Raw genomic sequence first — 12,499 nt, 5'->3', positions numbered from 1 at the left:
CTGTTCCTCACATAAGACACTCCATCTCTCAGTTCTGGGCCTTTTTCCTGGCTGTTCCCCATGGGTGGAATGTTCTCTCTCCCTCACCTCCTTCTCTGCTGTCTGGGGAATTTTCAGACTGAAATAAAAATCTACTTTCTGCAAAAGAATTTGTCTAGTATTTCCCTTCCTCACCACTCACTTCCTGCCTTCCTAATTGCCTTCATATACCTTGTAGGTCTCTATTCATTTACAACATGTCTTTCCCATTAGAATGTCAGCTCCTTGAGGGCAGGGACTGTTTTAGCCTTCCTTTCTATCCCCTGCACATCTTATCTTCCCTTGCTCATGATAAGAGCTTCCTAAATGCTTGTGGATGACTCAATGACTGCCCACATTTCCCTTCCCCAGTCCCCAAACCTCTCCTTGTGCTGCCTCTTCTATTTTCCTATTCAGGGGCAGAACTTCAGGAAAATTCCTAGTAAAACCCATGTCATTCAATGTGGCCCATTATTCCAGCCTTTGGACAACTTTTTAGATTCTATTTCCTCAAAAAAATTTCCCTGAATTTTTGATCCATAAATAAAGAATAAGAGAATAAAAGGTAGACATTACCTTGCTTTCTTCTGGGCTCCATTTCTGTGTCCAGACTCCCATTACCCAGCTACCCTTACCCTTGGCTACCCAAAAGCCAACAGGCCAGTGTCCATTAAGTCCTGCCTTCTTTGACCCAGACTCTTCTGGATCTCAATGACTTTTCTCTCCTGCCCTCCCCAAACATCCCCAAATGCTGTTACTTAAGGGTAGCTGACTTCTTCAGGGAAGTGGGAGTGGGAGAGAAAGCTGGTTCCCCTAAACCATACCAAGGAATAAAAGGATAGTAGTTCTACCATTTTAGGAGGCATCATGCTAAGAGCCCAAAAGGATCATTAATTAGTGGGATATCAGATCATGGGTTGGACTAAGGTGCCATTAGGTGCTGACCTCTTTTCACTAGACAACATTAATTCTCATGCAATACTTCTGGACTTTTGGAAATTTTTAAATTGTTGTTCAGTTACTTTTTACAGTCTGTAACCCCATTTGGGCTTTTCTTGGCAAAGATACTGGAGTGGTTTGCATTTTCTTCTTCAGCTCATTTTACAGATGAGGAAACTGAGGCAAAGAGGATTAAGTAACTTGCCTAGGTTCTCATAGCTAGTAAGTGACCAAGGCAGCATTTGATCTCAGGAAGGTGAGTGTTCCTAGCCACAGACTCACCACCCCACAACCCCATGAAACCATACACCTGACTAAAACTAAAAAAGCAAAGGAGTGGTGGGAATAGCAGGAGTACCCGTTACACAAGGAGGAGAGGCATCTTCAGGGTATCAAGATCTCAGGGCCTTCCTCTGAGCAGCAGTCAGTCACTTCTGCTCCAAAAAACCCCACACCCTCAGCCACTTTGCATCAAGAGATCCCCAAGGGGAGGGCCTGCAGACTCAGGGAGATAAAAGGGCTGGGGGCAGAGCAGCCACAGGGGAGGAGACACTGCAAAATGGGGTCACTGTCCCAGCTTCTCTGTGGGCTCCTCATGCTTTTGATCCCAGGTGAGAACATGGGACAACACAGCATGCAGACGTGCAATTTGTCATAAGATGAGAGAATTCAAAGAAGCTTAGAATCTCTGGGGCCAGGAGCCAGCATAGTCCAATGGGGAGTGTGGTTTTCTAGGAGGTCAGTGGGGTTTGCTGAGCCAGGCTGCTGTGGGCTGAATATCAAAGTGGAAGGACATTGTTCTGTTTATTTCATGTTGGTTCATCATTATTTCCTGGTTTTAGGTTCCAGGGGGGAAATTGTGCTGACCCAGTCTCCAGCCTCAGTGTCTGTGACCCCAGGAGAAAGAGTCACCATCAGCTGCAAGGCCAGTCAGAGTGTCCAACACAGTAATGGATACACTTATCTGCACTGGCTGCAACAGAAACCTGGACAATCTCCTCGGCTACTCATCTATGAGGTTTCCAAGCTGCATTCAGGAGTCCCTGCCCGGTTCAGTGGCAGTGGGGCTGAGAAGGATTTCACCCTCACAATCAGCAGTGTGGAGCCTGAAGATGTGGCAGATTATTACTGTGTTCAAGGAACTTCTTATCCTCCCACAGTGCTACATCCCTAAACAAAAACCTCCCCAGGCCTAGGCTGGCTGGTCAGGGGGGCTCAGCTCTCTCCTCTACTTCCTCTCCTCTAGCAGCTGCTGGGCTGCCTGCTCAGGGGCAGGGTCTCTGGGGCTGACAGGAGAAAAGGGACCCAGGGCTCAGGGCAGAGGCCATGGTCTGGCACCTCTGTGCCCTGAGGGCTCTTGTTCCTCTGCAGCCATGAGCAGTGTAGTCAAGGCAAGACCAGCCCCTCTCAGATTGGGTCACCCTACACTACCCTGGGCCTGAGGCACTCTCCCATTCATATTGCATCTGACCCACATGTAATACCCAGCACGGACTGTTGGAAGAGGGACGTCATACCTGGGACTGTTTTGCACGTTGGTATGGCAGCAGCCTTGCACAGCCACTTGCTGAGATGTAAATATGCCCTCGTCCCCATCTGTGCCACCATGGCCTCAGCAGTCAAAAACAAGAAAAACAATGCTCTCTCCATCCTGGTTCCTCTGGCTGCTGCTGCTCTGGCCCCAAGATAGTATCAGTCTCAGGTGTTAACAAGTAAACAAGGGTCACCTTGTACTGTACCAAGAGAGTCCAAAACTTGGAAACTTAAGATGGATTGGGGGAGGGGAGGGTGATGAGGGGCTGGTTCTTATGCTCAATGGGAAAGACATTTCAGATCAGTCAGAGCACACACTACAGGACCTACTTCTTGACTTCAGTGTATTTCTTCTCACTTTCTTTTCTCTCCATAAGGGTCCTATGCAGCATTTTGCTGACCTAGTCTCCAGCTTCACTGTCTGTTAATCTTGCAGAAAGAGTCACCACCAGCTGCAGAGCCAGTCAGGGTATTAACAAGTGGTTAGCTTGGTACCATCAGCCATCAGGACTTCTCCCAAGTTCCTGATCTACGGTGCTTCCAACCTATTCCCTGTGGTCTTTGCTGGCTTTGGAGGCAGTGAGTCTGGGATAGATTAGACTCTCACAAGCAGTGTGGAGGCTGAAGATGTTGGACATTACCACTGTCAGAATCCTTATGAGTACCCTAACCCGCAGTGGTGCCCGCCTGAACAAATACCTCCCTGGGCTGTTGAGATCTTTAGCTCAGAAGACCAGCTGCTTCCTCCAGAGCCCCTGAGTCAGAGCCACGGCAGAGTCCAGGGGAGGGCTGGGCCTGACAGCCGAGTTGTGGGGGCCACAGATCCCAGTCTCTCACATCCTAGAAAGGACTGGGGAGTGGAAAGAAGGAAGAGAAGAGAGAATCTTCTCCCCTCTCCTCTCTAACCCCCTCCTAGTCAAGCTGGTCCCCTTCTTTACTCCTTGACCCTTTACTATGGGGGCTGCTCAGATGAAGATCATCAAGGTCCATTTATGGGAAAGAAAGGAGGGTTCAAGGGAAATGCTAGGCCTGACACATGAGATGCTCTTCTTGTACCCTGCCCTGAAAGGCAGCACCAGGACAGGATCCATAGCAATGCTCTGGAGGCCCCATTCAGTCTTTCCCTCCTCCTCCTGGGAATGTGGTTCTCAAGAGACTCTCTGTCCTTATCCCTGTCATCCTTTAGGTGTCCCCAGTTCATCATCCTGCAGCCCCAGACAATCAGCAATGGCTTTGACCAGCCTTCATGTACACTGAAGGGATATCACGGTGGGAGGCAGTGGTGGTGAAGAACTTTCTAGGAAAGCTCCTTTAAGCCTCTCTGTCTCTCCTCTTCACATAACTGGGTGTGTTGCCCACATAGGCTATGTGGGTCCCAATAGATCTGACCATAAGGGGCTTATACGGTGCTTAGAACAGACATCTCTAGACTCTCTTCCCTCTACCCTTTTTCAAGGGAGATTTTAATTCCTACCAGGAAGGGAGCAGAAGATTAAGGTCCTGAGGCTGGCCATGCTGGGGAGCTCAGAGAGAGGACATCAAGCTAGAAATTGATCTCTCTTGTTAGTCTAGAGAAAATAAAACTTTTGGTGCATTCATTTTATTAGTAGTATCTGTACCTTGTTATTACGATGGAATGTAAATTCTTAAGTATCAGAATTCCACAAGAGTAAAAAAGTATCTTAAACATGTCAACATTTATAGTCTGCTCATAATGTGATAAACCATCAACTCAGGATAGTAATAGAGTTTTTAGTTGAACACGACTCTTATAGAGAAAACACAAATATTATGCACGTTCTAAAAGTTCTCTACCTTTACTGCTGAATAAGCACTTCAAATACATGGCAAACAGACAGCATTTAAAAAAATAATTTCAGTAGAGTAGCAGCAAAAATAGAATTCTGGGCCATACTATTTGTATGTTCTCATCTTTTACTAACCTCATAACAATACTACTGTGTTAAGTAGCCTGGTTAACAGTTGAAGGCTCACCTGAAATACAAACACGTTGTCTCTTGGGAAGGTAGACAGAAAAACTCTTGCCACAATATTTGTTTTTATTTTTTCTAACAGATGACCTTTTGGCCCTAGTCAAAGCCAGGCAGCCCCATGCACTGAAGTTTCCACTATCCCCCAATATTTGTTTAGGTCCAAGCTTAGCTCCTGATTTCTATCCCTTAGTGGGAATTCATATTGCAAGTTATCTATCCAAGGCTTATTTACCCTGTCACAAAATTCCAGTTGGACAAATGCCAGGCACCCTAATATGCTGCTCAATTCCTTTACTACATCGCTTTCCACTATTCATTCACTAGACCAGAGGTTTCAGACATCAGGCCTGATACCAGATGAAAATGTAATTGAGAAATAATTAACAAAACAAATAAAAATTCCAATAAAACATCAAATAACATAAATTTGTGGTTTTTGAAGTTGGTATGCAGCCAGCAGGGATTCTTAGGAATGGCTTGGTGGTCCCCTTCCTATTTGAGTTGGAAACCGTTGCACTAGACCAGTACTTTTTCCTAGGGAAGTTTCCATTCATCCTCACAAGGAGGGATATTTCTCTAATAACACATCCCAATGATCTTTACTTTAGGAAATTAATGAATGGTGCAAGGGGTACAGAGACAGAATCTGAAGTGAGAGCCTAGAGACAGGAGTCTATATAGTCCATTTCTCTTCTCAAGGACAGAGATTTATCCATCAGACTTCTCTTTTCTAAGCCACCTAGTTCCCAATCTTCACCTTCCCTCCCAGGGTTACAAGTATCTTTCTTTATTTATTCAGAGAGCCTGTCAAATAGGACTAGGGCTCTAGAGAGTACTACCTTGGGGTGAGAGCATGGGAGGTGTCCTGGGGGTATCAGATTAGAGGGCATATTGACAGGGGAAAGGGATGTAGTGGCACAGGTAAGACTGGGAAAGACCACAAACAGGACCATTCCCTTCTATGTTTTCTCCCACCTACATTTTCACTTCTCCCCAGCTTCCTCTTCACCCATGAATTCTGCCTTCTCTTTCTCTTGTCTGCCACTTTGCCTTCTCCTTCTTTAGAGAGTTGCACACGAGATAAAAGACAGGCCCTATGAGAGCTCTTTCAAAGGAGGGAATAACAGGACGAAGAGGAGCCACCAGAGGATGATAAATCTCTCCCCCTCTATCACAGGAGACCCTGAGTGTCAGATTGATCCAAGTTCCTCTTTTATGGGGTTTCTAGATTTCTGACTCAAAGCAATGCTTAGGGTATAATTTGTCTCCATTTCATATAAGCATTTGGAAAAAGTGACTCATTCTGGACAGGTTGGGAAAAACCTGGTTGAACGATCATGGAATTTGATAGATCAGGAAACTGATTGGACTGTGGATTTCAAAGCACAGTCGTTTGTAGCCCACATAAGTCTATGTCAGCTTACTTTATGGTAACTGCTACTCTTACAGACCAATCTCAGGTCTAAGCTCCAGGCTTCCTCTACCACTCCAGGTTCTAGGTGCCCAACTAATGAGTCAAATATTTTTCTCTAATAACATTGGCTCAAAGCCTCACAGTGTACTTTCTCCCAAGATTTAAGTGGAGAATGTTTCTATTCAACTGACCTTAAAAGCGGTATAGTAAGAACAGTCATTACAAATCATCCCCCCAACACTAACTGACACTCTATCCATGGAAAACTGGACTCCAGAGAGCAGGTGTGGCAAGAGTAACTCACAACTCCTGGGCGCTAGAAGTCCTGGGCCACTGGACTCTGATGGCTGGGGAAGGAAGAATGAGCCCGACCACTTCACACCCCTCTGCCTCCCTTCAGTCCAGTTAACAGGTGAATCAAGAGCAGGTGAAAAAGCCTCAGGTGCACCTGCTCTGGGGACTGTCATCACAACCCTGCACACAGGCAACCCAGTCTTGGGGTCATGCTCTCACTAGACTGAAACATCAGTGGTATTGGGTAGCCCCTCTCTGGGTCTGAGGATCCTTTTAGGAAGACCACACTGATCACCTCCCAGTGTGAGGAAGGGCTAGAAAAGGGGCCCTAAAAGTTGTCTGCTTCAGGAAACTGTTGTCTACTTGCCATGGCAGGTGGGGATTCCATCCTGTGCTCAAAACCCAAAATATTGTACAAAAAGTTTTGCAAAGATGATCCCACTTACCATCAGTACATGGAATGTGCACACATGCTTATGCACAACACAAAATCCAGTAGATAGATCCAAGAGAAAGAGAAATATGTTTTGGGACTTGACTTCTATGAGGATTCATTTCATTTGACTCTGCTTATTTGCTACTTTGGCATTTTTCCTTTGGATATTTCATTTTCTCAGTTAATAGGGGTCACAGGGAGGAAGGAATAGAAGTATTAATCTAAAAATAGATCCACTGAGACAGTTGAAAATGCATGGAAGAGAACAGAAGAAAGTTCAAAAACACAGAAGAGCAGACTTTTAAAAAAATAAACAATTTCTTACATACCTTTCTCAATAGGCAAGCAGTGTGAAATGGAGATTCACAGTTTTACAAAGAGTCCCCTTTTTGTGTTCTGCCATGTGTGTGGAAATGCTTTTTAAGTGTTTAACCAAAAAAATAAAATTTAAAAGATAAAGCTTTAGAGCAGCGTAATCAGGAATAGAAAGAACTGGAAGAAAAGATGTCCTGGAAAAGGACTACATGCGTTTGGTATAAATGTAAACGAAAATCATCCCAGAATAAAAAAATGACTTACATGAGAAAATCAGAAAAAACTGGGCAGATTTAAATAAACTGATGTACATTATAGTAATCACATATAGGAGGAAAATTTGCAGAATGATTATAATCACGGAACCACTCAAAACTAGACATCAAAAATCTGTTAAATGCAACGGCCAGTAATGGTATGAAAGGGCTGACAGTCAAGCATGCCTCTTTCTCCTCCAAGGAGTGTGTTGGACTATAAGTGGGGTGTGAGGAACATACTGTCAGATGTGGACAGTGTATTGGCTTGTTTGGTTTTATTGTATTTTTTTGTGTGAAAATGACAAGTTTGAAGTGGGTCATTGAGAAGTGACAGCAAAGAAAAGATAACTAAATATATGACAAATTAACAAGGGAAAATATTAAGTTTAGAAATAACTAGGTCACATGTACAAAAATATTTATAGCAGCTCTTTCCATGTGGGCAAAGAATTGGACATTGAGGGGAAGCCCATCAATTGGAGAATGGCTGAACAAGCTGTGGTATACGAATGTAGTGGAATACTATTGTTCCATAAGAAATGACGGGCAGGCCAACTTCAAAAAAACCTGGAAAGATTTATATGGACTGATGCTGAGTGAGGTGAGCAGAACCAAGAGAACGTTGTACACAGTAACAGTCACATTAAATTGTGACTAACTTTGATAGACTTAGCCCTTCTCAGCAACGCAAGGATCTAAGACATCTCCCAAAGTCTCATGATAGAAAATGCTATCCACATCCAGAGAAAGAACTATGCAGTTTGAATGCAGATCAGAGTATACTATTTGCTCTTTTTTTTCCTCTTTCTTGTGGTTCCTCCTATTGGTTCTAACTCTTTCTTACAACATTGCGAAAATATGTTTAATAGGAATGTATATGTAGAGCCTATATCACATTGCATGCCATCTTGGGGAGGGAGGTGGACAGGGAAGGGGAGAAAAATTTAAAACTCAAAAGCTTATGGAAGTAATTGTTGAAAACTAAAAATAAATTAATAACAAAAGATTTTTTAAAATCCCTGGGTCAAGACCACCATAAAATAATTATTAGATGCTATTTGAACACACATAAATACATACACACACATACACCAATACAACAACCCTTCCTGGGCCATGTTCCTACCTGGAATTCACAGTTCCAGGATAGGTCCCCAGCAGGGTGAATATTAATTACCAGGAGTAATCCTGAGGGGTTGTAACTGTAAGCTTCCTATCCACAAATAGCCTCGATTCATAAAAGCATACATTCAGGTGGCACAATGAGAATAGTTACTAAAAATATTCCCAGTCAGCACCTGAGGCACTGTCTCCCACATATACACACAGAGTCCATGGTATAACCCAATTCATGTCCTGGCTTTTCTGCTCACTAATGGAAAATTCCATGGAAAAGAAATGATCTCTGCTTGGTCCCTCTCTGCTGGAGGTCAACTATATATGGGTTCCTGGGAGCCAAATTCAATGGCCTTTTCTCAGTCTTCCTCCTCCCCCTCTCTGCAGATTGTCACCCTGTTGGTCAGCCTCTCCTCCTGGATCTTCCTTCTCTCCAGGTTTTCAAGACACTGGTCATTCTTGTTCCTCCCACCTATCAGAACCCTCCTCAGTCTCCTTTGCTGTATCCTCAGCTGGATCATGCCCTCTAACCATACATGTCCCAATTCCATAAATATTTATTAATAATAAATATTAAATATTCATTACCGAGTGTCAGGCACTGTGCTAAGCACTTTGGGATACTAATAAGAAAAAGAGTCCCTGCCCTCAAGAACCTTACAATATGATGGGGAGAAACAATGCACAAATGAGGGTGTGGAGGGGACTAGACACCAGAGGATCTTGTACCATGGAGTTGAAACCAGACGGAGCTGCAGATACAAAGTGAAGTGATCCCATAGGGCTCACACAGTGGACCCTTTCTTCTCCTTCTATACAGTTTCACCCTGGTGACCTCATTATCTCCCATGGATTCAATTACTATCTCATTGCTGATGGATCTCCTATCTACCTTTCCTTTCCCAACCACTTTGCTGACCTCCAATCTCTTATCTCTAACATCCTTTGAAACATCTCGAATTGTATGTCCATTAGACATCTTGAACTCCTCATGTCAAAATCAATGTCATTATCTTTTCCCCAAACCCTCCCACCTTCTGCCTTCATTATTACTATGAAGAACAATACCATCCTCCCAGTCCCTCAGGCTCACAATCTGGAAATCATCTCTGATTCCTCCCTCTCTCTTCCCTATGTTGGTTATCTCCAATTTACCCTCATAGATTTGTTTGATAATAGTTATTCTAATGCAGCTTACCCATAAGACTGGGATCTCCAGAAAATCAAAGCTTTCTCCTAAGCTGGAGTCAGCCAGTTCTGCTCCTAGAAGCCCACACCCCCAGCTGCTTTGCATGAAGAGATCCCCAAGGGGAGGGCCTGCAGACCCAGGGAGATAAACTAGGGCTGGGGCAGAGCAACCACAGGGGAGGAGACACCGCAAAATGGGGTCACTGTCCCAGCTTCTCTGTGGGCTCCTCATGCTTTTGGTCCCAGGTGAGAACATGGGACAACACAACATGCAGACATACAATTTCTCATAAGGTGAGAGAATTCAAAGGAGCTTAGAATCTCTGGGGCCATTATCCAGCACAGTCCAAAGGGGAGTGTGGATTTCTAGGAGGTCAATGGGATTTGCAGAGCCAGGCTGCTGTGGGCTGAATATCAAAATGGAAGGAGATTCTTCTGTTTATTTCATGTTGGTTCATCATTAATTCCTGTTTTTAGGTTCCAGGAAGGTAAATGTGCTGACCTCGTCTCCAGCCTTAGTGTCTACGACCCCAGAAGAGAGAATCACCATCAGCTGCAAGGCCAGTCAGAGTATCAAACACTGTAACGCATACACTTATCTGAACTGGCTTCAACAGAAGCCTGGACAATCTCCTCTGAGACCCATTTACAGGATTTCCAATCTGGATTCAGGAGTCCCTTCCTGGTTCAGTGGCAGTGGTGCTGGGAAGGATTTCACCATCACAATCAGCAGTGTGGAGCCTGAGGATGGGGCAGATTATTACTGTTTTCAACATTCTCTTGATCCTCCCACAGTGTTACATCTCCAAACAAGAACCTCCCCAGGCCTAGGCTGGCTGGTCACAGGGGTGGGGGGGGCTCAGCAGTTTCCTCTCCTTCCTGTCCTCCAGCAGCTCCTGAGCTGCCTACTCACCGTCAGGGTCTCTGAGGCTGACATGAGAAAAGGCACCCAGGGCTCAGGGGAAAGGCCATGGTCTGGCAGCTCTGTGCCCTGAGGGCTCTCACTCCTCTTCAGCCATGAGCAGTATAGTCCAGGAAAGACCCAGTCCCTCTCAGATTGGTTCACCCTACACTGCCCTGGGCCTGAGGCACTCTCCCATTCATATTTCATCTGACTCACCACTCAGTGACAGAGAATAAGCCAGAGATCTCTAGCCAGAGAGTCTTTCTGTCCTTTCTTCTTAGCTCAACATCCCATAGAAAGCAATGACTCATGGACTCAAGATTTTAAGAAGACCAGGCAGCAGCCAAAGGAAATCCATCAATGAGCCAAGCTTAAATTTCACATCCTGGGCCCATTTTCTCTGATCATGTTTTTACATCTGCTTTTGATCTAATTTTTATCTATTCATGTCAGTGCTCCCTGAAGAGGTCTCTCTACAATCTCTTCTGCCCAACCTTTTCTAAGGAAGATTTCAGTTCCTACAAAGGAGGGGAATGAGATATTGGTGCCTGGAAGCTGGTTATTCTATTCTCCTCATAGATAAGGTTCCTGGTTAGAATTATAACAATTTTCCCCACCTTAATACTGTTAATCTAAGGGAATAAATATTTTAAAGCCCAAGCTGAGCTCTTCATTGCTAGCTCTTCCTGGGGAAGGATTGCCCCAAGCTCCATGAATATCCCAGACTTGTTTCCCTTCCCACCAAATGCAAGTTGCACAAAGACCACAGAGAGTACATATCAAAGGTACCCTTTTATCCAAGCTGATAGTAAACAGAAAACAGAGGAATGATACAGATGAAAATATACCAGACAATACATCTAGTGAATTTCCTTTCCTGCTCAGAATGAAATATATCCGTTGACCTATAAGAACATTCCAGACATTCCCAAAGAAGAAACAAAAGGAGAAAAGTTTCACTCTCCCTAACTGGGGTAGAAGTTCCTCAAGCTTTGTGTACATCTCTATCTATCTGTCTGTCTGTCTATCTGTCTACAAAACAATACAAAGAGTGATTGAACTTTCCTGCTCAGAGTGAAGTCTCTCACTTAGACTAAGAGAACGTCCCAGATACCACCCAAGAGAACATTCCCCCAAGTCTCTACTGTGGGATGCTTGGGTTAAAGACATGATAGTGTTATTGACTCCTGTACATGTTGGCTCCTTCACAGACTCCTTCTCTCACTTCAGAGAATGTTCCCTGGAGAAAATCAGGAACTACTTGTCAGCCCTCTCAAAGCTGGAAGCCTGAAGGCTAGGATTGCCCTACTCCCAACTCCATCCGTGATACAGGTGTGGAACATTGAGTATGTTAACACATAAATATATGAATATATATAACATATATTTTATGATAATATATATACATATATATAAAGCACATATTTTATGTAAACACATATTGACCATATCAGAATATTAACCAATGAGGAGATTCTTATGAAATTGGACTTGAGGCCATGGGAATAATGTGAGATGCACACTTGTTAATCTATTGACGGTACAAGTGATTCATGTTTGCCTATTCCCGAGACAGATATCCAAAAATAATACAACAGCCACTAAGACATTCATAGAAAAGCAGGTACTCAAAACCCACCACTCTGCTCTTTTTTGGCCTGTCCTCTCACTTTACAATCACTCTCTCTTTCTCCTTCTCCCAGTATAATCCTCTCTCACCCCTTAATTTTATTCTCCAGATATCACCCTTCATCTTCAACTCACCCTGTGCCATCTATCTATCTATCTATCTATCTATCTATCTATCTATCTATCTATCTATCTATCAACATAAACATAATTTTTCCCTCCAACTACCCTAATACTGACAAAGATCTCATGAGTTACAAATATCATCTTTCCATGCGAGAATATAAACAGTTCAACATAAATATATCCCTTATGACCTCTCTTTCTTGTTTACTCTTCATGTTTCTCCTGAGTCTTGTATTTGAAAGTCAGATTTTCTGTTCAGCTATGGTCTTTTCATCAAGCATGCTTGAAAGTCCTATGTTTCACTGAATGTCCATTTTTTCCCATTAAGGATTACAC

At 43.8% G+C, this 12,499-nt stretch overlaps 1 gene segment (V, D, J or C); it reads left to right on the top strand.

The window, feature by feature from the left end:
• Positions 1–1,516: 1,516 nt before the first annotated feature.
• On the top strand, positions 1,517–2,131 carry LOC110202907 (immunoglobulin kappa variable 2-29-like). The segment is given in 2 exon segments: positions 1,517–1,568; positions 1,800–2,131. Coding segments are annotated over 2 exon segments (384 nt in total).
• Positions 2,132–12,499: the final 10,368 nt, after the last annotated feature.

The sequence above is a fragment of the Phascolarctos cinereus genome, unplaced genomic scaffold (assembly GCF_003287225.1).
Source record: "Phascolarctos cinereus isolate Bilbo 61053 unplaced genomic scaffold, phaCin_HiC Scaffold_2;HRSCAF=192, whole genome shotgun sequence".
Lineage (NCBI taxonomy): Eukaryota > Metazoa > Chordata > Mammalia > Diprotodontia > Phascolarctidae > Phascolarctos > Phascolarctos cinereus.
Note: the sequence above shows the minus strand (reverse complement) of the source record. Positions and strands in the feature narration are given on the sequence as shown.